The following is a 27,988-nucleotide window of genomic DNA, read 5'->3' on the forward strand; positions in this document are numbered from 1 at the left end:
TAACATTGGCAAGTTCGTTATTCCTAAGTGGGGCGGGGAAAACAAGGTTTAAAATTAAAAATTGCTTGCCTCAGGGCCTTATGATTCTTGCACACAATTTCTGAAGGGCTTTCCTGCCCAATAATTTTACCTCCGCTTTCTCCTTACGGATTTTGAAGCAGTATTATCACAAATCAAATAGTCAAAATACATTCTTATCAAGTATACAGTATAATCAGTTTCCTCTGTTCTCTGTGTTGTTTAAACATGGTTATTGTTCTATGACCTTCGGCTATGCAGACAATGCTCCAGCTTAAACAATTATTGCTTGTACTGTGTGACATGTACTTCTTGCCTTCAGGTAATATGCTTTCCCCCAAAAAATATGCCATCAAGGGGAATTCAAGATTTCCAGCAGTAGTTCCCCCTTTCCCGACACAACCGATATGGAAGCTGACGCTATAGACACACACACAAACACAATAAAAACTTTCCTAATTCCAGCTACGTAAACGCAACGCCCTGTTCTTTTCCCAGAGGAAATTCTGGTTTTCACAATTCAGGTTGCGGAAAAATACATTCCACCAAAGGTGATTCCACATTCCCCGCTTTGAATTGCACACAGAAACAGGCCTACGGGGTAGCTCAGGTATTCCTCAGGTCCGTTGCACTTTCCCTCGGATAGTAATTCCAGTTTTACACCTTCTATACTGCTCTATTCAGAGGATAATCTCCCACCTTCCTGTAATCTCATCTCATGCAGCAGCCTCAGGCGCAGTTCGCAATCGCACATGGTGTCATCATGGAGGCATGCGCCGTCAGATTGTATATGAGATCCCCACCCAGTTTGAAATGGAGAGGTTGGGTGGGGAGTTGGTTGGGTGACAGCAGGTGAGGTCTGACAGAAGGCACACTGAGAGTTGGTGGGAACAATAATGGATTGGCCTAATAAGCTACAAGAATTGTGCTGAAATGGCACAGTTGACAAATAGCCTGAGAGGCAATTCAAAACAAAAAATTATGGAAAAGTGGGACAGATATAAGATATATGTTCAAAAATACAGTAAAGGTTCGCTATCTATGCTACCATTCGATTGACGTTGGAGAGAGACTGAGAAATAAGATCAAGGGTATATATTGATATAGGAATGTATTAGATAAAATGTAAATAAATGTACAATAATAAAAGTTCATTCATTTGTAAAAAAGGAATATACAACGGGATAGACAGGAAGTCCAAAGTGTTGGTACATACAGTGGTACCTCGGGTGACATACACTTCAGGTTACATATGCTTCAGGTTACAGACTCCACTAACCCAGAAATAATACCTCGCGTTAAGAACTTTGCTTCAGGATGAGAAGAGAAATCGTGCTCTGGCGGCGCAGCGGCAGTGGGAGGCCCCATTAGCTAAAATGGTGCTTCAGGTTAAGAACAGTTTCAGGTTAAGAACAGACCTCTAGAACGAATTAAGTACTTAACCCGAGGTACCACTGCATATGATTTCGGAATAGCTTTTTGTCCTTGATTTCCCCCCCTCTAGGTATATAAACTCTGTAAATAAGCTTTGTATACATGCTGAAAATTATATTATAATAAGCCTTGTAATGTAATATGATAATGTTTACCAATGTAACATAAGTACGTTAATAAATAAATAAAACTCAATAGAGTTGGTGGGACTGTACCTCGTTTGTCCTTATATACCAGCTTCCATGACAGCAGTGAGCCAGCAGTAAATCACACCGATCAATTTGGAGCACAGCAACTCACCTCCGGCAACTCACCTCCACGGTTTCCCCCCCAGGCAATCTGAGACTGCGCCTGCATGAAGCTAACTTCTCACCTGCCCTTTTCAGGCCTCTCTTGGTTCTGAGAGACAAGCAGGCAGGATAGGTTGTTGCAGCAGGAGGGGGAGACATCTGTGACTATTCACCAGCCAGACTCATCTCTGCCTCTTGGCCTTGTCTCCTGCCCCAGATTCTTCTGGCTCACTAAGCCGTGACATCACCAGAGACATCACCTTGCCAACAAAGGTCCGTATAGTTAAAGCTATGAGTTTCCCAGTAGTGATGTATGGAAGTGAGAGCTGGGCCATAAAGAAGGCTGATCGCCAAAGAATTGATGCTTTTGAATTGTGGTGCTGAAGGAGCAGCACACAGAAACGCCATTTACCTTCCCGCCGGAGCTGTACCTATTTATCTACTTGCACTGGTGTGCTTTCAAACTGCTAGGTTGGCAGGAGCAGGGACCGATCATTGGATATCCGGGTAGCAGCATAAGTGACGGCCCCAAGAGCGGTTTGCAATATGTTCTTGGCTACGAGGACTCAATGGGATACCATGTACCCCCACCCCACACGAGAGCAATAGTTTCTCATGTATGCGTCAGATGCCACTCGGAAAACTGGCCCGTAGATCATGCGCCAGGGGCTAAAACCCTCTTGGGCTTCTGAAACGGAGCGAATTCATTTGGGAAAATGCTTCAGCAAAAGGAACGCCAGCCAACAACAACCTGCAAGCCAGTAGAGGGGTTCTCATGACATGCCCTTCAATGTGCATCGCAGCCACATGCATCCCACACGCATGTGCTGTGAGCCGCTTCAGATGCCATGTGGACAATAGGACACAGGGCTGGGTTGTGCAGTCCCATCATCATCAAATTTATTATCAAATTTATGAGCCACCCTACACCTGCAGGTCCCAGGTGAGGTCGCAACAACATAAATCCAGAATGAAAAACAGGTTGTGCTACATCCACCATATGCAATCATCTCTTAAAAAGGGGGGGAGGACCTTCATTGACAGCAAGCAGCCATTACAAGCACAGAAAACCAGTAGCCAAACAGGGATAATCCTTATTCAACAAAGACCCAGCTTTCAGCCGGGTGACAAACCTCCACTTTGGACTGCACCGCTTCTCATAATCAAACTAACAGAATCGCCAACTGTTGTTTTAACTGCCTTCAAGTTTTATATTATGGTTAATTTTGCCTCCATAACTTTATTATCTTTTTCTTTTCTTTTTTTGCAAGCAGCTTTAAGTTGTTGTTTCCACACACACACACACAACATCACAGGGCTCACACAGTTTATGAAATACTGTAGATGATGAAAAATGCATTCAAAATACCACATGTCACTTTGGGCTGATCCCTGAGGTTCTACTTTTCTACCTGCAGGGAATCCTCCCTGCAAAAGGGGGGGGTGTACCATGCAAGTCACGTGGCACACTCGCCCCCTCCGTACCTGGCGCCTAACGTGGTGCAGCCCAGGTGCAAATTAACCACCTGGGCGAGAATCCAAGCCGTTGACCTGAGTGTCAAGGTACGAATTGCACCTGATCCGAGATAAGCAAGCGGAGCCTTTAGCACCTTGACTCTGGCTGCAAGGCAAAACCGAAAGCGATCAAGCCCACCCGTCTCCTCCTCGGAGGCCTGGACCAGGAAGCTCCGCCTTGAAGATGAGAGAGGAGGAAGGAACAACACCCCAAAGCGCTTACCTTTCCGGAAGGGCATCGCTGCAGATGATGCTTTAGCCCCCCTCTTGCAGAAAGTTAGGCGCGGGCAAAGCAGCTGGTTCTCTAACTGCAGGGTCTCTCGCTTATCCCGGGGCTTCCAGCTCTCTCTGCCTCTCTCTCCCTTGGTGCCTGGAAATTGGTGCAATAAGGAAGGAAACGGACAAATTTGGTCAATTCCTCTCGGCAGCGTCACCACCTTCGATTTGCAAAAGGAGGAAGCCGGGTTTGCAGGATGCAGCCCGCAGAGCGCCGCTTAACCCTTCGCCTCCCAGCCCTGCACTTTGCTGGGATGCTAAGCTGGCTCCGAGCTCGCAGATACAGCATCCAGGCGTCAGCAATGGACTCAGAAAACGTTTGCAAAGGGAGCGAGGCCCAAAGCGTATTTTATTTGCCCAAGCATTTGAGATTATGGCATTTCTCTAATAAATAATAATAATAATAATGACTTTTGCTTTGGGTTGCTTGGGTTATTTTTCAATTATTGCTCTGTTCACCGTTTTATAGATTGTCATTGTTTCGGTGGTGATTTGTTGACTATTCTGCATAGTTCAGGCTGTATTTGTGAAACTCCATTATATACTAGCATGTTATTATTTTTTATTGTTTGTGAGCCACTTTGGGATTCATTTATATTTCAAATATATAATAAATCAACTCAAAATAAGGACATTAGAAGAGCCTGACTGCTGAATAATAAGTACAGTGGTACCTTGGGTTAAGAACTTAATTTGTTCTGGAGGTCCGTTCTTAACCTGAAACTGTTCTTAACCTGAGGTACCACTTTAGTTAATGGAGCCTCCTGCTGCTGCCACACTGCCAGAGCACGATTTCTGTTCTCATCCTGAAGCAAAGTTCTTAACCCGAGGTACTATTTCTGGGTTAGTGGAGTCTGTAACCTGAAGCATATGTAACCTGAAGCGTCTGTAACCCAATGTACCACTGTACCCCTATCCATCTGACTAGGTTGCCACAGCTACTCTGGGAGGCTTCCAGCATATTTATACAGAAACATAAGAAAACATTAAAAACTTCCCTATACAGGGCTGCCTTCAGATGTCTTCTGAAGGTTGCATAGTTTTTTAACTCCTTGACATTTGATAGGTGTTCCAGAGGACAGGTGCCACAACTGAGAAGACCCTCTGCCTGGTTCCCTGTAGCGAAAGATAAGATAGCTGTTTATTTCCTTCACATCTGAAGGGAGGGCGTTCCACAGGGCGGGTGCCACTACCGAGAAGGCCCTCTGTCTGGTTCCCTGTAACCTCACTTCTCGCAGCGAGGGAACCACCAGAAGGCCCTTGGCGCTGGATCTCAGTGTCCGGGTAGAACAATGGGGGTGGAGACACTCCTTCAGGTACACAGGACCGAGGCGTTTGGGGCTTTAAAGGTCAGCAGCAACACATTGAATTGTGCTTGGAAACGTTCTGGGAGCCAAGGTGAGTCTTCCAATGTGGATCAGGTCAGGACAAAGGCCTGTCTCATCCAGGATCCTGTTCTCACAATGACCAACCAGGTTCTCAAGGGAAGCTCACCAGCGGGACCTGAGCCCATTGTCCTGAATTGCAATTCCCAGCAACTGGAATCAGAGGCCTTCTGCATCTGACAGTGAAGGCAGGGCATAGCCAACGTGGCTACTAACCATTCGATAGCCTTACCCAGTTCCGGCCCCCCCGAGGCAAGGTGAGGCAACCACCTCAGGTGGTAGGATCTACCGGGACAGCAGATCCCGATGTCAATATTTCTTTCTCCCTTGTTCCCGGTGTATTTTCCCAAAACACTTCTCATCCCTTGGGTTCAAGAAAGGGAAAGAGGCTGTAGCTCAGCACGAGACTCTTTAATCAGGCTAAGGCCCTACCTCCCTGCAGACCGTCTCGCCAGAGTGGTGCATGCTCTAGTTATCTCCCGCTTGGACTACTGCAATGCGCTCTACGTCGGGCTACCTTTGAAGGTGACCCGGAAACTGCAATTAACCCAGAATGTGGCAGCTAGACTAGTGACTGGGAGTGGCTGCCGAGACCACATAACACCGCTCCTGAGAGATCTGCATTGGCTCCCAGTACGTTTCCAAGCACAATTCAAAGTGTTGGTGCTGACCTTGAAAGCCCTAAACGGTCTAGGTCCTGTATATCTGAAGGAGCGTCTCCACCCCCATCGTTCAGCCCAGACACTGAGATCCAGCATCGAGGGCCTTCTGGCGGTTCCCTCATTGCAAGAAGTGAGGTTACAGGGAACCAGACAGAGGGCCTTCTCGGTAGTGGCACCCACCCTGTGGAATGCCCTCCCACCAGATATGAAGAAAATAAGCAGCTATCTTATCTTTAAAAGACATCTGAAGTTTTGAATATTTAATGCTGTATTGTTTTTAACACTAAATTTGGAGCCGCCAGATGGGTGGGGTATAAATAATAAATGATGATGATCATGGGTTCAATTCCTGCATTGCAGGGGGTTGGACTAGATGATCCTCTGGGTCCCTTCCAACTCTAGTTCTGATTCCCTAGGAGAGATATTGTAAAAGCAAAAGGAAACATCGCAGAAGCTAGACTTTATTGTGCACGCACCGCCCCATCCGAAGAGCTGTTTGCCAACCCTCTGCACACAAGTGCTTCTGCACGGAATGTGCCTTTCTTATCCCAGGGGGTGATCTCTGGTGTAGTTAAGTAACCACATTGCTGGCCCTTCCCACCTGGTCTTCCAGGTTCAGATATTATCAACATTATGTAGGAAGCACAAGGTAACCTTTTGTAAAGCCAGAAAATGTTCCTCAGTACCCGGCATGGCCTTTTGTCCCTGAAACAGGGAAAACTACGTAAAATGTAAGCAAATGTGCTCAGTTAGCTTCATTTCTGCTAATTCGTTAAAATTGTTTTTTGGGGGGCACAAAACAATGGATCACATTTTTAAAATTAGATAGATGATAGATAGATAGAGTATAGCCTTCACCTAGTGCCCTTCAGCCATGCCAGGTGGGATGAATGAGTTGCGGTTCAAAATACCTGGAGAACAGCAGGTTGGTACACTTGGTTATAAGGCTGCCAATTGCATCTGTATAAATCTCTCCAAATACTCACAATTCAAGGAATCCTTCCTATGGCAGACCCACATAATTTATTTAATTGGCTTTCAATAAAAACGCAGGCAGAGATTTCTGGCTCTGAACGCAAAGCTGCCGTCATCTCGTTTTCCTAATTCATTAGTGAGAGTGCATTTTAATTTCCTTATGGGATTTTATTATTATCACTGTATTCTCTTCTGGGAAGATCATAATGCGATCTTGGCTTCTAAAGTGATTAGGAAGCCGTGGAGAAGAGGAAGAGGCTGGAGGAATACTGGAACTCTTCAACTGGGCATGGCAAGCAAAAGGCACATGAGATCATAGCTAAGAAGGAATTTTGTCACTGTCCTGGGATATGAGTGTGGGTACGGGGGAAAAAACCCTCCAGTTTCCAGAATCTTTGCTCCAAAGCAAAATGCAGAACTGCCTTTCTCAGGGGAGCACGGACACATATCAGCTCACTTGGGGCTAAGGAAAATAGATGAACCAATGGTGTACTAGCCTTATGTCAGCAGGGAAGTATGCCAAGGGAAGTCATAGCTAAAGGGACCCCTGACCATTAGGTCCAGTCGTGGCTGACTCTGGGGTTGCGGCACTCATCTCACTTTATTGGCCGAGGGAGACGGCGTACAGCTTCCGGGTCATGTGGCCAGCATGACTAAGCCACTTCTGGCGAACCAGAGCAGCGCACGGAAACGCCATTTACCTTCCCACCGGAGTGGTACCTATTTATCTACTTGAACTTTGACATGCTTTCGTACTGCTAGGTTAGCAGAAGGGACCGACCAACGGGAGCTCACCCCGTCGCGGGGATTCGAACTGCCGACCTTCTGATCGGCAAGTCCTAGGTTCTGTGGTTTAACCCACAGTGCCACCCGCGTCCAAGAGAAGTAATGGTCCCACTCTATTCTGCCTTGGCCAGACCGCACCTGGAGTACTGTGTCCAGTTCTGGACATCACAATTTAAGAAGGATGTTGACAAGCTGGAATGTGTGCAGAGGAGAGTGACCAAGATGATCAAGGGTCTGGAAACCTGAACTTATGAGAAACGGTTGAAAGAGCTGGGTATGTTTAGCCTGGAAAAGAGGAGGCAGCAGAAGATATGATAGCTATCTTCAAATATCTCAACGGTGGGAAATAAATACAACCCAGGTGGTTAAGAAAGCCCAACAGAGACTCCCTCTCCTCAGAGTATTGCGGAAGAACGATGTCAATCAACATTTGATGATCTCCTTCTACTGGTCCACAATAGAAAGTGTCCTTTCATACTGCATCACGGTGTGGTATGCTGGTTTGACATCAACTGATAGGAAGTGCCTGCAGAGGGTGGTGAATAAAGCACAAGGTATTATGGGCTGTCCCGTGAATCGGCTGGATGAAATTGCGGAAGAACGTTGCCTCAGGAGAGTGAGGAAAATTCTCAGGGATGATTCACACCCTGGCCGGCACTTTCTTGATCTGTTGCCCTCGGGCAGAAGATATAGAAGCAGGATTAGTCGCACCAACAGGGTAAAGAACGGCTTCTATCCATGGGCTGTTAGGCTGCTGAATGAAAAGATAACAACAGGGGAACTGACTTTCAGGTTTGGTGTATGTGTGTCAGTAAACGAGGGGAATTAAGACTAAGAGAGCTGAATGGGGGGTGCTCGTGTAATCTCACTGTATACAGGTTGGACAAGTGACAATAAAGTATTTCAATTTCAATTCAATATGGAAGAGGGAAGAAGCTTGTTTTCTCCTGCTCTGGAGGCTGGGACTCAAACCAGTGGCTTCAAGTTACAAGAAAGGAGATTCCGACTGAACACCAGGAAGAACTTTCTGACAGTAAGAGCTGTTTGACAGGGGAACGGACTCCCACGGGAGGTTGTGGGCTCTCCTTCCTTGGAGGTTTTTAAGCAGAAGTTGGATGGCCATCTGTCAGGGATGCTTTAGCCGGGATTCCTGCATTGCAGCGGGTTGGACTAGATGACCCTTGGGGTCCCTTCCAACTCTACAATTCTATTATTCTAAGCTGCAGCAGTTCTGAAACAGGCCCATTTCCCACTCCGCTGTTTCCCACTTCCTGATTAATCTTGCTTGGTTCAGACGTAACACCAAACCACAGTTTAGTACAAAATGAACCTCACATGCTTCCCTTTCTGTGCTACAATTCTCTCTCTCACTCTCGGCTTTAACAGTAATGTAAGGTTTGTCCGGTTAAGGTGAACTGTGGTCTGCCGCTTAAGTGGAAGTGAAAGGGGACCAGAGCTTTGTGAGGGAAGGACAGACCCCCTGCAAGCACCAGGGCGCATTCATGTAGTACCACTCAGCAGAAAGATGGAGGCACAAAACACTGCCCCACCTGCAAATTACAGGATTCTGGAGGAGGCAAACAAAGAACAGCTGGATCTTAAAGAAAAAAGGGCAATTATCTTTATGGAATTTTCTACCACAATAAAATATAAACAGTCCAACACAACGAACGTGAAACATCCATTCAAGGACTTAGTTCCAGTTTGTTCTAAATAACGCTGTCTCTTGCTGCAATCCCAGGATGGAGTTGAAGAACATGAGATTCCTGGCGTGATGCATCCGTGTTTGGCCTCCGGGTGGTGGGGTGGGGGGCAGGAAAATCAGACTTGTTCCGCAAGGTCCAAGACTCGGAATTTGTCCAGGTTGTAGAAACATGCCTTCACCACTCGTCCGCCAAAGTACCTTCCATTCAGGTCAACAACGGCTGGAATAATAATAATAATATTTTTAATGCCCATCAAACGCCGAGAGAGCAATTCGCCAGCCAGAGAAACATTCTTTCTTATAAGAAATTGGGCAAAAATGTGGGAGAAGAACCAAGTCAAGTTCACTAGATTACGCTAACGAGGGCATCCATTTCATTTCAGTTCAAGCTGGGCAATAATAATAATAATAATAATTTTTTATTTATACCCTGCCCTTCCAGGTTCAAAAACCGGGCTCAGGGGAGCTAACAACCAATTAAAACACTTAATTGTAAAAGCAGCATAAAATACAGTATAAAAACATGAATAACAATAAAATTCAAAGTTCAGAAATCAATTTAGGGGAAATCCATCTAATAAGCATTAGATAATCCCCAGGGCTAGCTGGCTGAATTGGTCCTACTTGGGCCAGCAAGGAGGCCAGGGGAGAATTAGCTGTGGGGTCTCAGAGCGGGTGATCTTCATAAAAGGGGAGGGGGAGGGAAGAGAAGGGAAATAAAAGATCAAGCTGAATTCAAATTAAAGGCCAGGCGGAATAGCTCTGTCTTACATGCCCCACGGAAGGAGGTTAAATCCTGAAGGGCCCTAGTCTCATGGGACAGAGCATTCCACCAGGTCGGAGCCATCACTGAAAAGGCCCTGGCCCGGGTGGAGGATAGTCTGACTTCCTTAGGGCGCGGGACCTCTAAAATATGGTCCTGTGATGCTTTTAACATTTGTGAGGGAGGACTAATATTGGGTGTTTAATCCTGTGGGTGCTTCAAAGCTGAATGAGGCTGACGGATACTGAGACGTTACTTTGCATCATGTAAAGGAGCCACAAAGAATAATGTCTACCCCCCGGGCATCAGTCCAGGCTCAAGAGACACATCTTAAGCCTATATTGCCACAACCAGAAATGGAACTGAATATTGTTCCGCAGACTTCAGGGCCAGAAGTTGGACTATGATTTGGAGACCACGATTCAAACCCCCCTCGGCTCAGCAGGTGACCTTGGAGTAGTTGCAGTTTCCCTGCCTAGCCTACCTTACAAGGTTGTTGTGAGGATAAAATGGGGAATGGAAAAGGGAATCACATATGCCACCTTGAAGCAATAGTGGGATATTGGTGTAAATATTAAATAAGGAGCTAAGTACTGGATTGGTCATTATTAGATTGTTACCTTTAATTGCAGATTCCACTCTTTCGAACTCTAGGAATATTCTCACAGCTTCATCATCAGGTGCCCCTGGAATCTGTGTAAAACAAACAAACACACAATTGCAAAGAGAGGTGAAAGAAAGTAAAATAGCCCTAGCAATACTGTAACCTCCGATTTCTCCTAAGGATTACTACTTTTGAAGAATCATATATAAATCCACATCTCATGCTTCAGCTAGATAAAAGACAAAGGGCTGACATAAATCCAGTTGAAAGGTAACTACTTAAATCCAACGAATGTTCGGAGGGGGAAAAATCATGATTAGAAATTATTTAGTAGCCACAATCTCTCTCCCTAACCAACCTCACAGGGTTGTTGTAAGGTTTTTTGGGGGGGGGCACACAACACAGACTGACTCAAACTCTTTAGATTCAGGACAGGATATAAATTTAATAGATAAATAGATTTTGGTGGGAGTTTTTGTTGTATTTTTATTTTTTTAATGGAGGGACTGGATGAAAGACATTAATTTAGAAGAAGAGGAGGAATTTGGATTTGATATTATGCTTTATCACTACCCGAAGGAGTCTCAAAACGGCTAACATTCTCCTTTCCCTTCCTCCTCCACAACAAACACTCTGTGAGGTGAGTGGGGCTGAGAGACTTCAGAGAAGTGTGACTGGCCCAAGGTCACCCAGCAGCTGCATGTGGAGGAGCGGGGAAGCGAACCCAGTTCCCCAGATTACAAATCTACCGCTCTTAACCACTACACCACGCTGGCTCTCTCAATTTAGACACAACAAACTCTGCATTCTGGGACATGGAGCAAGTGATCCCCAAGGATTCCTTTCAGCTCAAAATTCCTTCCGACTCAGGTTGCCTGCCAGATGACTTTTGACACACTTTGGATTAGATATGTAAAACTGGAGCAACTGTATGAACCAGTATCGGATTGTTTGGCGGCTGCCAGGATGACGCATGTCAGATGCTGAGAAAAGCAGTCCGTGCTGCCCTAGTCTGAAGGGCTTCAGGTGGTTTGGGAAATGACCAGCTTAGCAAAGTTTACAGGACAGCCAAACTACCAAGAAACATCAGTCCGTGCTCAAACTCCAGGGTCAAATGGTGTGCTGTGTCATGGCAATATTTTCATTTGAAGATTGCAGCCAGATGTATATAAGTGAAGCACAATTTTAACTGTTCAGAAATAAGGATGTCACATTCCTTGATTAAATATGCTGAACTCAGTAAAGATGTGCATTGAAATTCTACAAGGAAAAGCCATGTGAATCTTAATTAGACTGGTCTATAGCTTCATCACATACCACGTGGGGGAGAAAATCAATCTCCAGATTTTATGGTCATACACAAAAATTACCTGTTATTAATTACTCTTGGGTTCAAGAATGCAAACAAATAACAGTTTTTCCAACAGAAACTGGCATGCCTTTTATTTTGCATTCTAGTAAAACAACAACAACAACAACCTCTTGGTAACTGTGATATAATTTGCCAGTATTTTCTTAACTATATAATATATGGGTTTGGATCAATGTACAATGAAATTATAGAATTGTGGCATTTATATAAGTAAACTATATAATTACTCTGCAGATTTTCAGCTCATGGTGGGGTAACGTTGGATCTCCACAGATTTCCTTCTTGCCAACATTTTGTGTTTTTAATGTGTTGTAAGCCCTGTCAGGTATCTCTTCCTTTTGTTTCTGTGCACTGCTTATAACATATTTGTTGCTGGGGGGGGGGCGGGCGGGCGAGGAAACTATGGAAAATGATGCCAGCTAATACCTCAAAGATGACACACTTCCCCACTTTGCCGTATTTTTCACATTCCTCCTTGGTTTCGCCTTCCAGGTCTTCATCAACCTCCCCAGCTCCGACCATATTCTGCAAAAAAGAAAAAAATCCAATTGAAGAGGGGGCCAGTGGCATAGCGTGGGTTGCTTGAGCTCAGGGCTGAGCGGAAGTGGGGTGCGAGCGGGGACAACTGTCAGAGTACGCATGCGCATTCAACTGTCTAACAGCGTCTGTGGGAGATAACAGGCCTCTGGAACGGATTGTGGTCGTGAGTAGAGGTTCCACTGTATTGTAATACCAGTCAGAGGCTTAATCCACAAGACTGGGGGTGGGGGACGACTCACCCGTAGCAGAACCACTTTGGTAGGGCACTTTAGTATCTCTGTTAAGGGATTCGAATCCGATTTCTTGGAGGCATCTGCAATGCAGAAAGGAAGAAAGCAGGAACAGGACAACATTAAATACTGGATCGCTACTTCGTGAGCAATCACATGCTAGGTAAATCCTGACCCAGGGATGCCTGAGGGTGTTCTTTTGATTCTAGGAACCTGGGGCAGGTGTTCAGATCATAAAGAACAGAACCAACAGAGCTATTCAGGCTGTTATACTCAGAGCAGACCCACTGAAATTAGTGAGCATGTCTAAGCTAGCGCCATCAATTTCAATCCGAGTAAAACCACCTTCGGGAATGGTCGCTAGGTTTAATTACTCCCACCCACTGTGGACAACAATTTGTTTTTTTGTACCTTGCCCACCTGGCTAGGTTGCCCCAGCCACTCTGGGCAGCTTCCAACAGAATACAGTCATACCTTGGTTCTCGAATGGTTTATTTGCCAAGCAAATCGGCTCCCGAACGCCGCAAACCCGGAAGTAGGTGTTCTGGTTTGTGAACGTTTTTCAGAAGCCGAACATCCGACACAGCTTCAGCTTGAGTGCAGGAAGCTCCTGCAGCCAATCCAAAGCCGCGCCTTGGTTTTCAAATGGTTTCGGGAGTGGAACGGACTCCCAGAACGGATTAAGTTCGAGAACCAAGGTACCACTCTATACAAAAACACAACAAACCAGTGCCTTTTTTCTGGCAATACACAATGGTATTCAGGACCACCACATTTTTTTTGGGGGGGGGGGTGAGGTGGGAGGGCTCTTGGACCCCATCAGAGCATCGCACCTCCTTCTCCAAGCCTGATTAGTGTTTGCCCAGGCAGGGGAGATTTCTTCACCAATAGGCAGGTGGGCAGGCAAGGAAACATCAAGCAGCTAACCTGTCCTCACTGCCCAGCCCTGATATCCAGCCACACTGCTCCCGCATGCGCTGGCCCTATGCCTCTGTTTGTTGGTGAGAACCAGCACTTTTTTCCTAGGAACAAAGCACTGAGAACGTCACACTCTCAAATAATAATAATAATAGTAATAATTTATTATGTATACCCCGCCCATCTGGCTGCGTTTCCCCAGCCACTCTGGGCGGCTCCCAATCAAGTGTTAAAACAATACAGCATCAAATATTAAAAACTTCCCTAAACAGGGCTGCCTTCAGATGTCTCGAAGCACTACAACCCAAAAGCATCCCCAATGTAAGGCTCTATGGGGCCTGTATGAAACAGTAACTCCTACTGGAGACCTCCTGGCCCAGAGGGAAAAGGACCAGGCAGAGCATACCACTGCAGATTGATGGCAACACAACTTTTCCATTTGTCAGACCAAAGGCTCTGCCCCAAGGGGGCAAATAATCACCCAAGAGCAAGGAACTAACCTGATCTTTAAGAAAAGGCTTAAGCAGATAAGCCTCAGTTAAGCCTGTTACAGGTGGACACAAAGGGGAATGCAAGGCTGATTAAAGGAACGGAAACCAAGAGGGCAGTTAATTATTAAGTTTCCCCCATGATCAGCACTTGGTCCGTGCAGCATGAGGTCACCCCACCTTTCTGCCTCAGCACTGCTGCCCACCTGTCAACATTGTTATTCCCTACTCCGGAGAAGTCTCCCCAAATTACCTTTATCAGCAGCATCGCCGACAATGATTTTGCCACCTCTCTTGCTGGTTTTCTCCACCGACAGCGCCGTGCTCAAGCCCTGCTCATGCTTCCCGAGACCCTGGCCCTCTCGGAAGCCGTATTTCTGCATGATCTTGTGCGCCACTGTGCCTCTGGAGATGAAACAGAAACAGGGTTGAATGGGCAACCACTTGGGAAATCAGACAGCTCTCGTTTGCAGCACTAAACCTTGGCTTGGCACGGAGGAGCAAACGTATAGCTCCAAATGAGGACACTGCGGCCGCTTTGTCGCTATGAGGAGCTGAGCCATGTTTTGGCTTAGTAAGTCATCTGAACCTGGGCTTGTGGTTTAGCTCTGTCAGACACACCACCATCTACAAACCACAGGGCAAAGTTTGTGGTTTTTCAGGCGGGAGCTAAGCCATGAGCCTGGATTCAAACACTAAGCCAACTTGGCTCGGTGCAAGGAGCGAACAAAGTTACCAAGGAGCGGCAAAGCAGCAACGATCTCCTCTCTGGGAGACCATATGTTTGCTCATTCCTGCTAAGCCACATTTCAACTTAGTGTTATGTGCAAACCAGGCGATAGAATGGATGTGTTTGGCAGGGGCTGGATCAGATGATCATTTGCAGCATTAAATGCTAAAATGTTAACTGGCACAGCAGCCCCTGAGATTTATCTAGAAGTGTTTAGCAAAATGAACACACCCAGAGAATAAGCAAGATTCAGCTACTTTTCTGAAATATCGCAAGCAAACTACAGTTGTTCACTAAACTGGGGTAGCAAGCAAAACTGTATCATCATCAGTGATAATTTCCAAGCTAACTGTTCATAAGACAAGTTTTCATAATGTTGTTCTTTTTTTCATAGTTTATTCTCTATTGTTTAAACATTTTGCATGGTTTATTATAATCACAAGAAAGGGAAAGGAAGTATATAGAACACTGACAATCTTAATTGGCCATTCCTTGTTTTTCCTGAAGCATCGCCCAGGTGATTTCAAGTATATTTGAATCTGTAATGGCTAGGAGCTTCAATTTATTTATTTATTTAATGAAGTTATACACGAAACAGAATAAGATAGCAGAATGAATTTTATCATTTCAGACTGCAGGCAAAGGGAATCCATTTTTGAATGAATCCTTGAAGAAAATGCTCTGTGCAATTATTATTATTATTATTATTATTATTATTATTAAACAGCAGATCAGAGAGAAAGCTGTAAAACAGAACCTATCTGCTATGTCAGTTTGTTAGCTGGAAATATATTTCTCTCTCGGGAGCTCTGTGAGCCCCCACTTGCAATCTGAAAGGGGACAGTATATTCTACTGCCTTGGGACTCTATCCCTGCCACATCGTAAAACCAGCATTAGATTTTCAGCAAGTCAGGAAGATGAACTCCATGCCTGATGTCACCCATCTCCTCAAAGCTGAATTGTTGCCAATGACTTTGTAGGAATAGCAGGATCATCTGTGCATTATAGGAAGATTCAAACATATTGCAGTTAGGAGGACAGAGCCATTATATCCATAAGTATAAATTAAAGGTAAAGGTAAATGGACCCCTGACCATTAGGTCCAGTCGCAGACGACTCTGGGGTTGCGGCGCTCATTTCATTTTATTGGCCGAGATGTCCGTAGACAGTTTTTCTGGGTCATGTGGCCAGTATGACTAAGTTGCTTCTGGCGAACCAGAGCAGCGCACGGAAACGCCGTTTACCTTCCCGCCAGAGCGGTACCTATTTATCTAATTGCACTTTGACGTGCTTTCGAACTGCTAGGTTGGCAGGAGCAGGGACTGAGCAACGGGAGCTCACCCCGTCGCGGGGATTTCGACCGCCACAGCCCTACAAAAGGCAACATCCCCACTCCTGAACAGTAAAGCAACAAGTGTATGCATGATGCCATGCACCAGGGAGTGGAAGGAGTAAGTGCATATACAGCCTATGAAGGCAGTTCCCCAAGTCTTGGAGCAGAGAAGAATCAACATGCATGCGAGGGACACAGTGCAAGATTTTGTTGCAGACTGCACTTGACCTGAGCTATTCCTGTGTACTGTAGTTTTATGGAACTGCAGCCCGCAAGGAGCTCTGGCGGCTAAAGTCAATGTCAGGTCTCTAAAGAAATCTGCCCCTCTCTGAGGTCAGGAGCTGAATTCAGTTATCTTAGGCCATGGGTCAGCAAACTAAGGCCCACAGGCCAGATCAGGCCCAATTGCCTTCTGGATTCGGCCTGTGGACAGTCCTGAAACTGCTGCATGGATCGCCAGCGCGCACGTTCTTTCCCTCTCCCTCATATAGCAGCAGCACCTCCTCCCTCCTCCTGGCTTCTCCCCGCCCTGCCTAGAGGAGGAAGGGGGCTGGGCTTTGTTGGTGCCAGCAGCAGCAGCAGCAGCCCTCGAGCGGCCGCCATTTTAAGCAGCCCCTCTCCAGAGCCCTTTTGCACGCTGCTCATCGTCCCTCCACCACCACTACCGCCAGCCCCTGCTGCTTGCAAGACACAGGTAAGCAGCCACCGGGTCTCGTGGTGCTCTTGCATCATTCCCCCCCCCAAAGAAACTCTGGCCCCCCACAAGGTCTGAGGGACAGTGGACTGGCCCCCTGCTGAAACAGTTTGCTGACCCCTGTCTGCGGCCATCAAAAGAGTACGACGTGAAAGTAGGAGACAGTCTTTTAGGCAGCTGCCCGGCGGGTGCAGCACACAGGAGGGGATAATGTTGCAAGATGCCAAATTAATTGAAATCAGCGGCAGACAGAATGTGGCCCGCATGCAGAATCCCCAAACTGTCTCCCTGCTTTATGTGGCAGTTGCACAGCCACTCACCCTCCATCAGTACAGTGGTACCTTGGGTTACAGATGCTTCAGGTTACAGACGCTTCAGGTTATAGACTCCGCTAACCCAGAAATATTACCTTGGGTTAAGAACTTTGCTTCAGGATGAGAACAGAAATCGTGCAGCGGTGGCGCAGCGGCAGCAGGAGGCCCCATTAGCTAAAGTGGTGCTTCAGGTTAAGAACAGTTTCAGGTTAAGAACGGACCTCCAGAACAAATTAAGTACTTAACCCAAGGTACCACTGTAGAGAGCTTCTACTGGGAACTGTAGTTCTACCTCTTGGACATTGGGCTTGACCTCAACAACAAAACTGGAGTCATTAGAAGGTGCACGACAATTTACATGCCATAGCGCATGCAGAAGTCGCAGGGTGGCTCCCCAGTACTGGCCACCACTGCCCCCTCCTGGCATTTTGTAGGAAGTGCCTGAAATGGTTGCATTCGCTCACCCCATGTTAGCAAGGAAGGAATTGCTGGGTCCTGTCGGGGATCGAGGCCTCTCAGGCTCATCGTACATCGGGGGAGGAATGGCTGCTTTGGATGATGATGAACCGCGAGGCCTGGGCTCTTCTTCATACGGGAATGACGACGATACAGCTGGAAGCGAAGTGGGACGTTCAACATTAAGCCGAGAAACCACAAAAAACCATGCATTTCCATTATGGCCAGCATGCGTTTCCTGACTCGCTTGCACAGATAACTGAACAGCCTTGTAAGTTCCAGCTCCCACCTCTCCGTTACCTTGCCCGCTAAACACCTGATCTGGCACAAATGTCATTCAAAGCTAGTAATGGCAAGCAAGAGGTCCAATGTAAAGGGGCTGTGGTGCAATGAGAATCAGCACATGAGAATAGACAAATTCTTGCAGCCTGTGAAGAATACGTTTCAGTTTGCACAAAGTGATGGAGAGGCCCAAGAGGCTGGTCCAGGGCCCTGCAGAAACCAAGTGAGCATCCCTAGAGCATGCCCTCGTATCATCTGCAGTGCCCTGGGGTTTTGTGGCAGACATCCAAAGCAACTGGGTGTCTCTGGAAAGCATCCGCTGAAGGCAAGACATTTTTGAAAGCCATGGCATTAGCAACTTCAAAGAAAAATAATAATAATTTAAACATACGTTCTTTGTCCCTCTCAACCAAAGAAGTAGGTGGTGCAATGGCAGCTCCTCCCATACCTGTGAAAGGAAACAATTGCATGAAAAAGAATGCAGGAATCTGCAATACTTAATAGGTGTCACAAGAATCAGGGACTCTTCCTTGGTTTTGCTGCAATGGACTCAACGCAACTGTCTTTCTGGAAGTTCAACAGGCTAGGCGTGTGCGCTGATGGGATAAAGAGATATTACACCACATATGCATAACTTGATCCATTCCCCCTCTTTCCTTTCGCCTTCTGTGATGGAACTCTTATTTGGGGACTTCCCTGGCTTTCTTCTGGCCCACGTAGGACCAGTCTGGATAGTTGGCCTTGGTGAAGATTTGACATTTTCATCCCCAAAAAGTTTTTGATTTGAGTTTCTACTGAAATGAGGCTGCATTTTAATGTTGTACTTTAATCTTGTTTTTAAGTTGTCTTTTAATCAATTGTTTTTATACCTGGTGTTAGCTGCCCAGTCTTGGCTGGGGAGGGCGGGGTATAAATTACAAATTATTATAAATTATTATTATTATTAGTTCAATGCACTCAACTTCAGTGATAAAAGCATCAATACCTAGGGAGGCACCTGCAGCCAGAAAGCATCCCCAAAGCTCAGCATATCCTGGACTACAACCCAACACTGAGTTGCCTTGGTAAGCCCCAGGCTACAATCAACCAAAAGAATGAAAACTTTGATGACACACTGCCACTGATATGAAGGGGTTGGGGTATCAGAGAGGTGTGTAGCTGTTCTATCACTTTGTCGCTGGTTTCTGCCACTCCTGGCTCCTAAAAGTTATAAGCCCAGGGTCTTTGGAAATATGGCTCCACCAGATGTCCCTTTCCTCAAAATGTGTGTGAGAAAAACACAGAGCCGCCTTTTAAAGGCTTCAGACCCCAAGGTCTGGCGCAGCTTGTTCCATGCCAGAAATAAGACACCCGGCAAGAAACCGCCAGGGTGATTTTGCTTGGTTAATTGGGGCACAATAAAGGCCTCCTTATACTCAGCGACCAGTCACCTGTCCTGTGCATCTGCCAATACCGATCCCAGTGGAAATGGGTTCTTGAACAGCAAAAGAAGAGAGCATAATGGGAGGAAGAGAGCCAGAGGTTTGGTGAGATTAACATGGCTCAAAGTCAGCCAGGGAATTAAAAGTGCAGCTCAGAGAGATGACACGATGCCGAGAAGCACAAGAGAGCATATTTCTCCAAGCAGTAAAGCCCTCTACAATTGGGAACTGTGTCCTGCAAGATCTCCATTACAAAGTTATTTCTTTCCAGTTCCCAAAAGGAAGGAAGCCCAACTAAAGCTGGCAACTTAAAATTATTATTGTTATTATTTATTGAATTTATATACCGCCCTATACCTGGAGTTACGGAGTAAATTTGAAGAAAACTTCAATAGTTGGAAATGTCTAGGTGGTCCCCTACTTTGCCATTTCTCCATTGCTGCCTCTTCAATGTCGGCGATAATTTAAATGGCACGCTCACAAATCTGGGATTGCTTTAAACCAGTCTCACTGCCATTTCCCTTTTACAGATTCAGAACCAAGGCTACATGGAAGACTTACCCAAGCCATGACCTTCAAAGTCATGGCCAAAATCTATGGAACATCTTGTCATTTAAGCACTGGGACGCTACAAAGGATTTTTACTGGGAGAGAGAAAAAGACCATTCCTGCCTCTCCCCCACCACCAAACCCCATTGTGTGTGTTGTGTTGTGTTGTGTTGGGGTGGGGAGGGGAGGGCTGCAACACTGATAGCATCAAGGACATGATGGGGTTGTCTGGTCTGGGTGGGAGAGAAGCCACCCTTGCTATACAAAATAGAGATAAATCAGCAGCCACAATTGATGCAGAAAAGTAGCTCCAGCTTTTGATAGACCCTGAACTTCCTGTTCTCAGCAAGTCCTTAAGCACTAAGCAGCTCCTTGCTTGGCACCACTGCGTACCCTCTCTTGCACTCACTCATGAGCAGACTTAACCAGGTGGCAGCAGCAGTTTGCTAGAGTGCTGCCAACAAAAAAAGTCTGCTCTCAAGAGCTGCAGGGAGCTCTTCATGCCCACCGGAGAACTTATCTAGGGGCATCCCCCTAATGGCTTGCTGCCCCTGGGTAGGCTGGTTCAAAGGTGACCACACATGACAAGGAGGCTGGCAGCCCCAAGAGGCCCCCAGAAGATGCCACAACCTGATGGGCACCGACACTGGTCTCCAGGCAAGGGGAAGAACCCATCACATCTAACTGAGATTACAGTGTCCAACCAAGGCCGTACTCCGCGACTAAGATTTCCTTACTTCTTTTCCGCCTCTCTCTTTCGTAATCTTCATCTTCGTCAGAATCTGGATCCGGCCGCCTTGAAAATCCACTCGCCTCATGCCTGTCTTTGCGCCTCCTTGAAATTAAAACAGAAATTAAGATGACAATCCTCAGGTGCAGAGAACCCACAGAGCACACTTCGCAATGCAGGGTGTGTTTTGCCTACAACAATTACGAAATACAAATGTTTACAGATGCATTTTGGAGGTACTATCTGTATTTCTTTTGCTGCAAGGGTTGGCATAGTTCCTACGGAATCCATCACTAGCAGTTTTATTAGAGTAATTCCTTTCTATCCAAACTCTGGGCACAAACTGATTCCCCGCCCTAAAGGACTACACTAATTAATGATGGGTTACTTCTTTCTGTCCAAGTGTTTACAATTTGAAGCAGCTCTTTGGCAAGTCCAGATACCATTCACACAGAAATAAATCAATACTGGTTTACTGTACATTGATCTCAAATGCCAAGGAAAATTATTCTGAAAGGTGAAAATTTGGGTGCACTGATATCCAACTTCCTCATACAAACAGGACCTGAGAGCCTATGATATCCTGTAGCGAACGTGCCCATACAAGTGAATTAACTGTATCACAGGTTTAATTAAGGATTTACAAGGTGAAAAATATTATCAGCTGACCTGATGTCGTACAAAATTATTCAGCTTGTAAAGACTTTGACACCATCAAAATGGCTAAGACAAGCATGTAGGTGGATTGTTTACGGCCCAGACGACTTACTTCTCCCTTTCTTCAATCTCTTTCTGCCTCTCCAGCTCACGCTGCCTTTGCCGTTCTTCCCGCTGGCGTTTTACTACTTTCTCGTAATCGTTGGGAAACATGGGGTCATACTCATCAGCCAAAGGAATCAAGACATCTCCTGCAGAAAAGCCACTGGGGACGGGGTCCTGGGATTGGAAGGGGGAGAAGCGCTGATGAAAGCTAGCCAATGAAATTGCAACAGGTGAGAGGCCTCTCTGAGTGCCGCCGATTTCACTTTCAAAGTATTTCCCAAAGATTTCCTCCCGAAACCCAACATACAGAAAAACAACCTCCCCCAAAACCAAAGTCAACAGCTGCCCTTATGCTGATCTGCAATCGGGATGAGGCCAAGATCTGCATTCCACTTATGGCGCCCAGAGGAGTTGGGGTTGGACCTGGATGCACTGAGTCTGCACGAAAACTGTCTGCTTGACCCTTTCCGAAGCGGTAATCCTGTCTGATAAAAGCACCCAGCGCCCTTTGGGTCCTATTGCCCATATTGTATTTACAGTGGTGCCCCGCAAGACGAACGCCTCGCAAGACGGAAAACCCGCTAGACGAAAGGGTTTTCCGTTTTGGAGGCGCTTCGCAAAACGAATTTCCCTATGGGGTTGCTTCGCAAGACGAAAAAATCTTGCGAGTCCCCGCAGGGTTTTTTTGCTTCCCCCCCTTTTCCTAAGCTGCTAAGCCACTTAACAGCTGATCCGCTGATAAGCCGCTTAACAGCTGATCGCTAGAAGCCGCTAGACCGCTGTAGCGCTAATCTGCTAAGCTGTCAATGGGCTTGCTTCGCAAGACGAAAAACCGCTAGACGAAGAGAATCGCGGAACGGATTCTTTTCGTCTTGTGAGGCACCACTGTATTTTGCCCACCCAAACTGCGCTGCTTTGTCAGTTTGCTTCTGGTTTCATTTCATGGTGCCTGCTCTTGCTTGTAAGCCGGGAAAGGACCAGGCAAACACGTCTACAAGAGCATCCACTCCCTTATGAACCTCAACCTATCTCCGTCAAGAACATCAGAAGAAGAAGAAGAAGAGGAGGAGGAGGAGTTTGGATTTGATATCCTGCTTTATCACTACCCGAAAGAGATTCAAAGCGGCTCACATTCTCCTTTCCCTTCCTCCCCCACAACAAACACTCTGTGAGGTGAGTGGGGCTGAGAGACTTCAGAGAAGTGTGACTGGCCCAAGGTCACCCAGCAGCTGCATGTGGAGGAGCGGGGAAGCAAACCCGGTTCACCAGATTACGAGACTACCGCTCTTAACCACTACACCACGCTGGCTCTCAGAAGACCACTGCCAGACCAAGCCAAAGGCCCTCTAGCCCAACATCCTGTTTTCACAGTGGGCAACCAGATGTCCATAGGAATCCTGCAACTGGGACCTGAGCACAACAGCGCCCTCCCCACTTGCGCTCCCCTGCGGGAGAAGAGATCTCTGCAAGAGTACCCAAGTATTATGCCTTTGGGAGAATTATATGGCAGCTACTTAGAAACAGTGCTACTCAGAGATGGTACGAAGGCTGTGAAACACTTTCCTTGGAGCCTCATCAGGTAACACACATCGTTAGGCAATTTGTCAAAGGCCCCCTTCGTATGCATTTGGGTACCTAGCTTAAAATTTACACTGCTGACTGGAACACCCTCTGTTGCAGCTGTCTGCAAGCGACTGTTCCTGCTAACTTTCATATTTTTCCGACTCTGTTAATACAACTTTATTGGTTGATCCTCCCTTAGTTACTGTTGTTGAGTGTTTTGCACAAATTGGTACAAACCAATCATCTTACAGCCTTTCTCAACTTTGGGTCCCCATATGTTTTTGGCCTACAACTCCCATCATCCCTGACCACTGGTCCTGTGAGATAGGGATCATGGGATTTGTAGGCCATCTGGGGGCCCAAGGTTGAGTACCACTGAATGTATTCAGATAACACGACATTATTATTATAATCAGTATTATTATTACTGTACTTATTATTTATACTTACTAGTCACTTGTTACCTAAAAGGTCTTCGAGAGACTTAAGATTTAAAAACATTACGGCATTATCACATTAACGTGTTTGCAAAAGTGTGACAGCACTAGTCTCATAAAAGGTCATTTAAAGATCCCTATCACTTAACACCTTTATTGCACGGATCCATTTTAGAAACCATCATGATGAAAGTGTCTCACAGTTTCCTGGCTGGCAATTTTCTGCATTCAGGATTCTACTATATGAGCCCCTGCCCAAAAAAGACCAGTTTGCCTCGGAGCAGCTCCAGTCTTACCTTCAGGCCAGCTGCCACGTGAGGAGGGGTGTCTACAATTTGTCGCTCATCAGATGCACTGCCTCGCTTCAGGTCAATCACGGGAGCAAGGACTGTGCTTTGCTTTGTTCGCTGACTCTAAAGTAAGAAGAAGAAGAAGAAGAAGAAGAAGAAGAAGAAGAAGAAGAAGAAGAAGAAGAAGAAGAGAAGAGTTTGGATTTGATATCCCGCCTTTCACTCCCCTTCAGGAGTCTCAAAGCGGCTAACAATCTCCTTTCCCTTCCTCCCCCACAACAAACACTCTGTGAGGTGAGTGGGGCTGAGAGACTTCAAAGAAGTGTGACTGGCCCAAGGACAACCCAGCAGCTGCATGTGGAGGAGCGGAGACGCGAACCCAGTTCCCCAGATTACGTGACTACCGCTCTTAACCACTACTGGCTAAGTAAGAACATCACAAGCAGACACTTCACTCAGCACCAGAAATGTTGCTGTTCTGCAAAATGCCCCGTGTTCCTTTCCACCCTAGATCATTAAGCAATTTGTTTGCGGGGCGGGGGAAGGCTTGTCACACCCCAAAAATTGCAAAGTAAAAAAAGAATACCGCTCTCAAAAACCAAAGTGGATAATAGATGGATGGGAAAATGCTCAGAACATGTGCTCAGGTTTTAGCAGAATCCGAATTCTGGGAGATGCCCTTGTCCTATTCAAGCCTGATTTTCAAATACAGGAAACAAGATGAAGGTGATGTAACATTGCAAATTACAGTAATTTGGTCTCCCTCAAGCTATTAAGATTATAATGCACATGTTTCATTCAACAGCCCCCGGAGACTGAATGATGATGCAAGCTATCCATTTCAGATGAAGATGCTGAGAAGCGCAATCGAACCTTTCCAGTTTATTTGAGGCAGAACACTCTAGGGTCAGGATCTAAAAACCCAAGAGCTTGAATTCCTGTTTTCAATTATCATTTCTGGGCTCCAATTTAGTAGCTAGCTAATTTTTACATTATTCCATAAGCTATGCACTTCAAAAGCACTATGAAGCAGCTTTTAATTTTCGCCAAGGTTAGGACAGTGTATTTCTAATAGAGTCTTCACTGTACCTTTGCCTGGGTGAGAGCTGCCTTCTTCACTTGCAACTGAGACTGCAGAAGTTTGAAGTTTTTGGACCAGCCTTCTGTTTTCGTATCACTGGTCTCCACTCCCAAATCATCATAAAGCGACATTTTCTTTCGAGCTCAGAGCTAGGAATCAGAGAGGATGAGAAGGAACAAATCATATTATCATTTTACTCAAGAGTTGCCGGTGGTGCCCTTGAGGTCTTGCCCTGGTGCACAATAGCCTGAGTACACAACCTCCGACTATTCCACTTTCAAACAGTTCTTAATGTCAGAAAGGTTCTTCCTGATGTTCAGCTGGAACAGCCTTTCCTTAACTTTCATCCATTCCTATTTGGGAATGGTCATAGCTCAGTGGTGGAGCGTCGGTTTGGCACCGAGAAGGCTCCGGCTTCAATCCCCAAAATCTCCAGGAAGGGCCGAGAATGAAATCCAGGAGTGCAGCTACCACTAAGAGTTGCCCAGAGATGATGATGATGATGATAATAATAATAATAATATTTTTTTATTTACAGTATACCCCGCCCTTCCTGGTTCAGAAAACCGGGCTCAGGGCAGCTAACAACAAATTTAAAACACTTAATTGATGCAACAAAAAACATAATAAAATACAGTATAAAACATGAATAACAATAAATTCAGAATTCAAAAATCAATTTAGGGGGGAAATCCATCCAATAAACATTTGATGATCACCAGGACTAGCTGGCTAAATTAGTCCTATCTGGGCCAGCAAGGAGACCAGGGGAGAATTAGCTGTGGGATCCCAGAGCGGGTAATCTTCATAAAAAGGGGAGGCGAAGGGAAGGAAGGGGAATAAAAGATCAGGCTAAGTTCAAATTGAAAGCCAGGCGGAATAGCTCTGTCTTACAGGCCCTGCAGAAGGAAGTTAAATCCTGCAGGGCCCTGGTCTCATGGGACAGAGCATCCCACCAGGTCGGAGCCATCACTGAGAAGGCCCTGGCGGAGGATAATCTGACTTCCTTAGGGCCTGGGACCTCTAAACTGTGATTATTCACGGACCTTAAAGTCCTCTGCGGGGCATACCAGGAGAGGGGAACCTACAGTTCTCAGGATGCTGGACTACCACTCCGATGATTCCTGGCCACTGCCTATAATGGCTGGAGCTCATGGCAGCTGGGAGTCCAAACCACAGGTGTCCCAGCCCAGGTGCACGTGCAGATACCGGAAATTGTGTCCGCGCATGTCCAGACGCCAAAAACCGCTTCTGCACAGGCACAATTTTCGGCGTCTGGGCATGCACAGAAGCGATTTCCAGCATCACACTGCACCACTCCGGCCCACAGATGATCTTCATGGGAGTGATCCGGCCCATGGCCAGTAAACCTTGTCAATCCCTGGTGTAGATAAACTGATAGTTCAATTCTGTAATAAGCAACTTCCTATGTTCTTAGGAGGGAACATGGGTGGCACTGTGGGTTAAACCACAGAGCCTAGGACTTGCCGATTAGAAGGTTGGTGGTTTGAATCCCCGCGACGGGGTGAGTTCCCGTTGCTCGGTCCCTGCTCCTGCCAACCTAGGAGTTGGAAAGCATGCAGGACAAGTAGATAAATAGGTACCACTCCAGCGGGAAGGTAACTAGCGTTTCCATGCGATGCTCTGGATCGCCAGAAGCGGCTTAGTCATGCTGGCCACATGACCCGGAAGCTGTATGCCGGCTCCCTCGGCCAGTAAGATGTGCGCCGCTGACCATTAGGTCCAGTCATGGCTGACTCTGGGGTTGCGGCACTCATCTCGCTTTATTGGCCGAGGGAGCTGGCCGAGGGAGGCAGCTTCCAGGTCATGTGGCCAGCAGGACTAAGCTGCTTCTGGCGAACCAGAGCAGCGCACAGAAACGCCGTTTACCTTCCTGCCAGAGTGGTACCTATTTATCTACTTGCACTTTGACGTGCTTTCGAACTGCTAGGTTGGCAAGAATGTTACTCGCCCACAAATGGAAAGAAGTAGAAGTCCCAGCAAAGGAAGAATGGATACAAAAACTTATGGAATATTCAGAAATGGCAAAACTTACCAGAAGAATAAGAAACCAAGATAACATACTTTTTATAAAAGAATGGAAACGGCTTATTGAATATTTACAGATAAATTGTAAACAGTGAAGAACGTTGGCAGGACTATTGTAATAGCCTGCAGTTTTATAAGAGTATATATTTAAAGTAGATTAATAAATGAGCAAATCAGGATACGCAGAAGATAATCAAAATAAATTTAAGGAGCCGCAGAAAGAGGGGGCAGGAAGTCAAGTTTTAAAATGTTAAAATGAATGTAAAATTAGTGAAAATGTATAAGCCTGAGAAGCATAAATAAAAATAAGAGACTCCCTGCCTGAAACCCCAGAGAGCTGCTGCCAGTCCGTACTGGCAATACTACGCTAGATGGACCCAAAGTTATGACTGAGTATACGGCGGCTTCCGAGGTTTCTAATTGCTGACTGAGAGGCGCTCTGCACATGCTCAGGAACACACGCTACTGCCCGCAAAAAAAGCCCATGAGGGGGACCTAATGTTTAAAATTAAACTTTTTCCCCCTCCCCTTTTTCTTTTCGAAATACGGTAATTTGTCACGAGGCGGAGCAGGCAAGCAAACCCGGTTCTCCGGTTAACCGCTTTCTCACACACCCTTCAAAAAAACCGAGCGACAGCCGTCTCTCAGGCTCCATTCCTTTTCGTACTCCGAAGCCACTCAAGCCTGGCGTTTTACCTCTTCCCCGCCCGGCGAAGGCCTCCCAGTCCTTCCGTGCAGGCCTCAAAGCCGGGGCCTCGCGTAGGACCCGACGCCAAGGGAGGTGCCTCCTCTTCGGCCAAGGAAAGCTCCCGCGTCACAGCCGGCGCGAACCAATCAGGCTCCTCCTCCCTAGAAGCGCCCGCTAAGAGCGGCGAGCTAAGAGGGTGAAACGGCGGCTGCGCAAACGCCGCGGCGGCCGGGTGGGAGGAGCCAGGCAAAGGACTTCGGCGACCCTACGGGGCGGGAAGGAAGTCTACGCCAGCCGCGTAGGCAGGCGAGATGGAACGCTACGGCCCTCGAGCTGGCAGCGCGAGGAAAGAGGCAAAGCCATTTGCAGCCCTATAGGCGCTGCGCAAACTGCGTAGGGTGGGGGAAGCTCTCTGCTGACCCCTAGTGGCGCATGACTCAAAACACAAACACCGCGAGTATTTCTTAGACCTCTTGATCTGTTTACATTTCCCCTTTTATAGCGCTCATCTAGCTATACGTGGACGGTCTTTTCAGTGTGATTGCACGCGTGAGCATGTATGCTCTCTTTCCTGCCTCCTCATCTGTGTTGTCTCTTACCTTCAAAAGTATATGCCATGTTTATGATTTTGTGTGTGTTTGTATGTA

General features: G+C 46.5%; 2 protein-coding genes and 1 long non-coding RNA gene across 3 annotated transcripts in view; 1 reads left to right on the forward strand and 2 right to left on the reverse strand.

Annotated features, from left to right (window-relative positions):
• Positions 1 to 3,819, reverse strand: part of PFKFB3 (6-phosphofructo-2-kinase/fructose-2,6-biphosphatase 3) — a 71,790-nt gene extending 67,971 nt beyond the window's left edge. The window contains exon 1 of the mRNA XM_081927052.1: positions 3,481 to 3,819. Coding sequence (XP_081783178.1) covers positions 3,481 to 3,496 — 16 coding nt within the window. The 5' untranslated portion in view covers positions 3,497 to 3,819. The remainder of the gene's footprint in view (positions 1 to 3,480) is intronic.
• The window catches only part of LOC309378846, a 180,156-nt gene extending 160,324 nt beyond the window's left edge, over positions 1 to 19,832 (forward strand). The window contains exons 2-3 of the long non-coding RNA XR_014172179.1: positions 18,719 to 18,835; positions 19,723 to 19,832. This is a non-coding gene — a long non-coding RNA (uncharacterized lncRNA). The remainder of the gene's footprint in view (positions 1 to 18,718; positions 18,836 to 19,722) is intronic.
• Positions 8,940 to 27,534, reverse strand: RBM17 (RNA binding motif protein 17). Its single transcript, XM_081927290.1, has 12 exons — positions 27,350 to 27,534; positions 24,613 to 24,753; positions 23,530 to 23,646; positions 21,241 to 21,407; positions 20,479 to 20,576; positions 18,163 to 18,219; positions 17,498 to 17,645; positions 14,215 to 14,366; positions 12,565 to 12,638; positions 12,212 to 12,310; positions 10,430 to 10,502; positions 8,940 to 9,266 (listed from the first exon to the last, which is right to left on the reverse strand). Exons 2-12 carry the CDS (start codon positions 24,733 to 24,735, stop codon positions 9,163 to 9,165), a joined length of 1,212 nt encoding a protein of 403 aa, XP_081783416.1. The 5' UTR covers positions 24,736 to 24,753; positions 27,350 to 27,534; the 3' UTR covers positions 8,940 to 9,162.
• Between the last annotated feature and the right edge of the window lie 454 nt (positions 27,535 to 27,988).

The sequence above is a fragment of the Podarcis melisellensis genome, assembly GCF_964234715.1.
Source record: "Podarcis melisellensis genome assembly, chromosome: 10".
Taxonomy (NCBI): domain Eukaryota; kingdom Metazoa; phylum Chordata; class Lepidosauria; order Squamata; family Lacertidae; genus Podarcis; species Podarcis melisellensis.